Below are 1451 nucleotides of genomic sequence, written 5' to 3' on the forward strand. Positions count from 1 at the left end.
GTTCCGCGTGGGGCTGTACACGGGCGAGATCAGCACGACGCGAGCCCTGGACGAGGCGGACGCGCCGCGCCAGCGCCTGCTGGTGCTGGTGAAGGACCACGGCGAGCCTGCGCTGGCGGCCACGGCCACTGTGCTACTCTCGCTGATGGACAGTGGCCAGGTGCCGAAGACTCCGTCGCAGATGTCGGCGGGCGCCATGGGCGCAGAGTTGGCGCTGGTGGATGTGAATGTGTATCTGATCATTGCCATCTGCGCAGTGTCCAGCCTGTTGGTGCTCACGTTGCTGCTGTACACGGCTCTGCGGTGCTCGGCACCGCCCACCGAGGGCGTGTGCGGGCCAGAGAAGCCCACTCTGGTGTGCTCCAGCGCGGTGGGGAGCTGGTCGTGCTCGAAGCAGAGGCGGCAGAAGGTGTGCTCTGGGGAGGGCCCTCCCAAGACCGACCTCATGGCCTTCAGCCCCAGTCTTCCACAGTCACGAAAAGATTGTTTCAATCTTTCCAGTGAAGTAAGTCATGATATATATTTGTTCCCTTTAAGAACTTTCTATTAGGGTATAAATACATTAACTTATTCTTTTTCTTTTTTTTCTTTATGTTATTCTTTAAACCGTCAATATCTTCTCTTCTGTGGTAGGATCATTCTTAGTCATTTGGACTTTTCATTATTTGCCCAGTCACCACACTTTAAAATATTCTAGTTCTCTTTAGAAGAGGCAACCCTTGGTTGACCTCACAGATTGCAAGGACCTTGTCAGCTTACAATCCCTTATTTTTTTTTATTTTTTACGCCTACAGCACCTGGTCTTCCTAGGTGGTCTCCCATCCAAGTACTAAACAGGCCTGACACTGCTTAGCTTCCAAGATCAGATGGGGCGGGGCTTGTTCAGGGTAGCATGACCATAGACTCTAGTTCTCTCATTTTTCCCATTACCTATGATTAGCTTTGAAGAATATTAGTACACTACAGTAAAAACCATCTAGGTGTTCGGTAACTTAAATTTATTTTAAATTTAAACTTAATTTCATGATTATAAAAAATTTGTGAGATAATACAAAGAGTTCCCCAGAGACCATTACCTGGATTCCTTCACTGTTTTTTATGTGCATAGGCTAGTAAAATAGTCTCCTTAATTACCATTCTAATTTCAGTACACTCTTCTTCCAGATATTATAACATAATAATTGTGTTATTAATTCTCAAGGAAATATTTTTTATTATTGTTCACAGGGAGTCCCTTCTTCCTTTAAAGTGGGATTGGCTACTGTACTACCCTTATTTACATAAAATATAACAAAGTCATTTCATACTTAAAAGGTTATAATAACCACCCAAATTAGAATCCATTTTATGATTGAAGTTTTATAATAACTTACATAGCTGTTTTTCTTTCTTGGTAGCACATAAGTAATGATGCATCTTACAATTAATGACTTTTTTATTTAATAAAATAT

General features: G+C 43.4%; 3 protein-coding genes and 1 pseudogene across 3 annotated transcripts in view; 3 read left to right on the forward strand and 1 right to left on the reverse strand.

The window, feature by feature from the left end:
• Positions 1-1451, forward strand: part of LOC105306989 (protocadherin alpha-1-like) — a 191277-nt gene that overhangs the window by 92765 nt on the left and 97061 nt on the right.
• Positions 1-1451, forward strand: part of LOC111732553 (protocadherin alpha-10-like) — a 107576-nt gene that overhangs the window by 36398 nt on the left and 69727 nt on the right.
• Positions 1-1451, forward strand: part of LOC105306993 (protocadherin alpha-12-like) — a 42249-nt gene that overhangs the window by 16104 nt on the left and 24694 nt on the right. The window contains exon 4 of the mRNA XM_023524510.1: positions 3-200. Within this exon, the coding sequence (XP_023380278.1) occupies positions 3-200 (198 nt within the window). The remainder of the gene's footprint in view (positions 1-2; positions 201-1451) is intronic.
• On the reverse strand, positions 786-904 carry LOC111732567 (annotated as a pseudogene).

This window comes from Pteropus vampyrus, unplaced genomic scaffold (assembly GCF_000151845.1).
Source record: "Pteropus vampyrus isolate Shadow unplaced genomic scaffold, Pvam_2.0 Scaffold470, whole genome shotgun sequence".
NCBI classification, from domain to species: domain Eukaryota; kingdom Metazoa; phylum Chordata; class Mammalia; order Chiroptera; family Pteropodidae; genus Pteropus; species Pteropus vampyrus.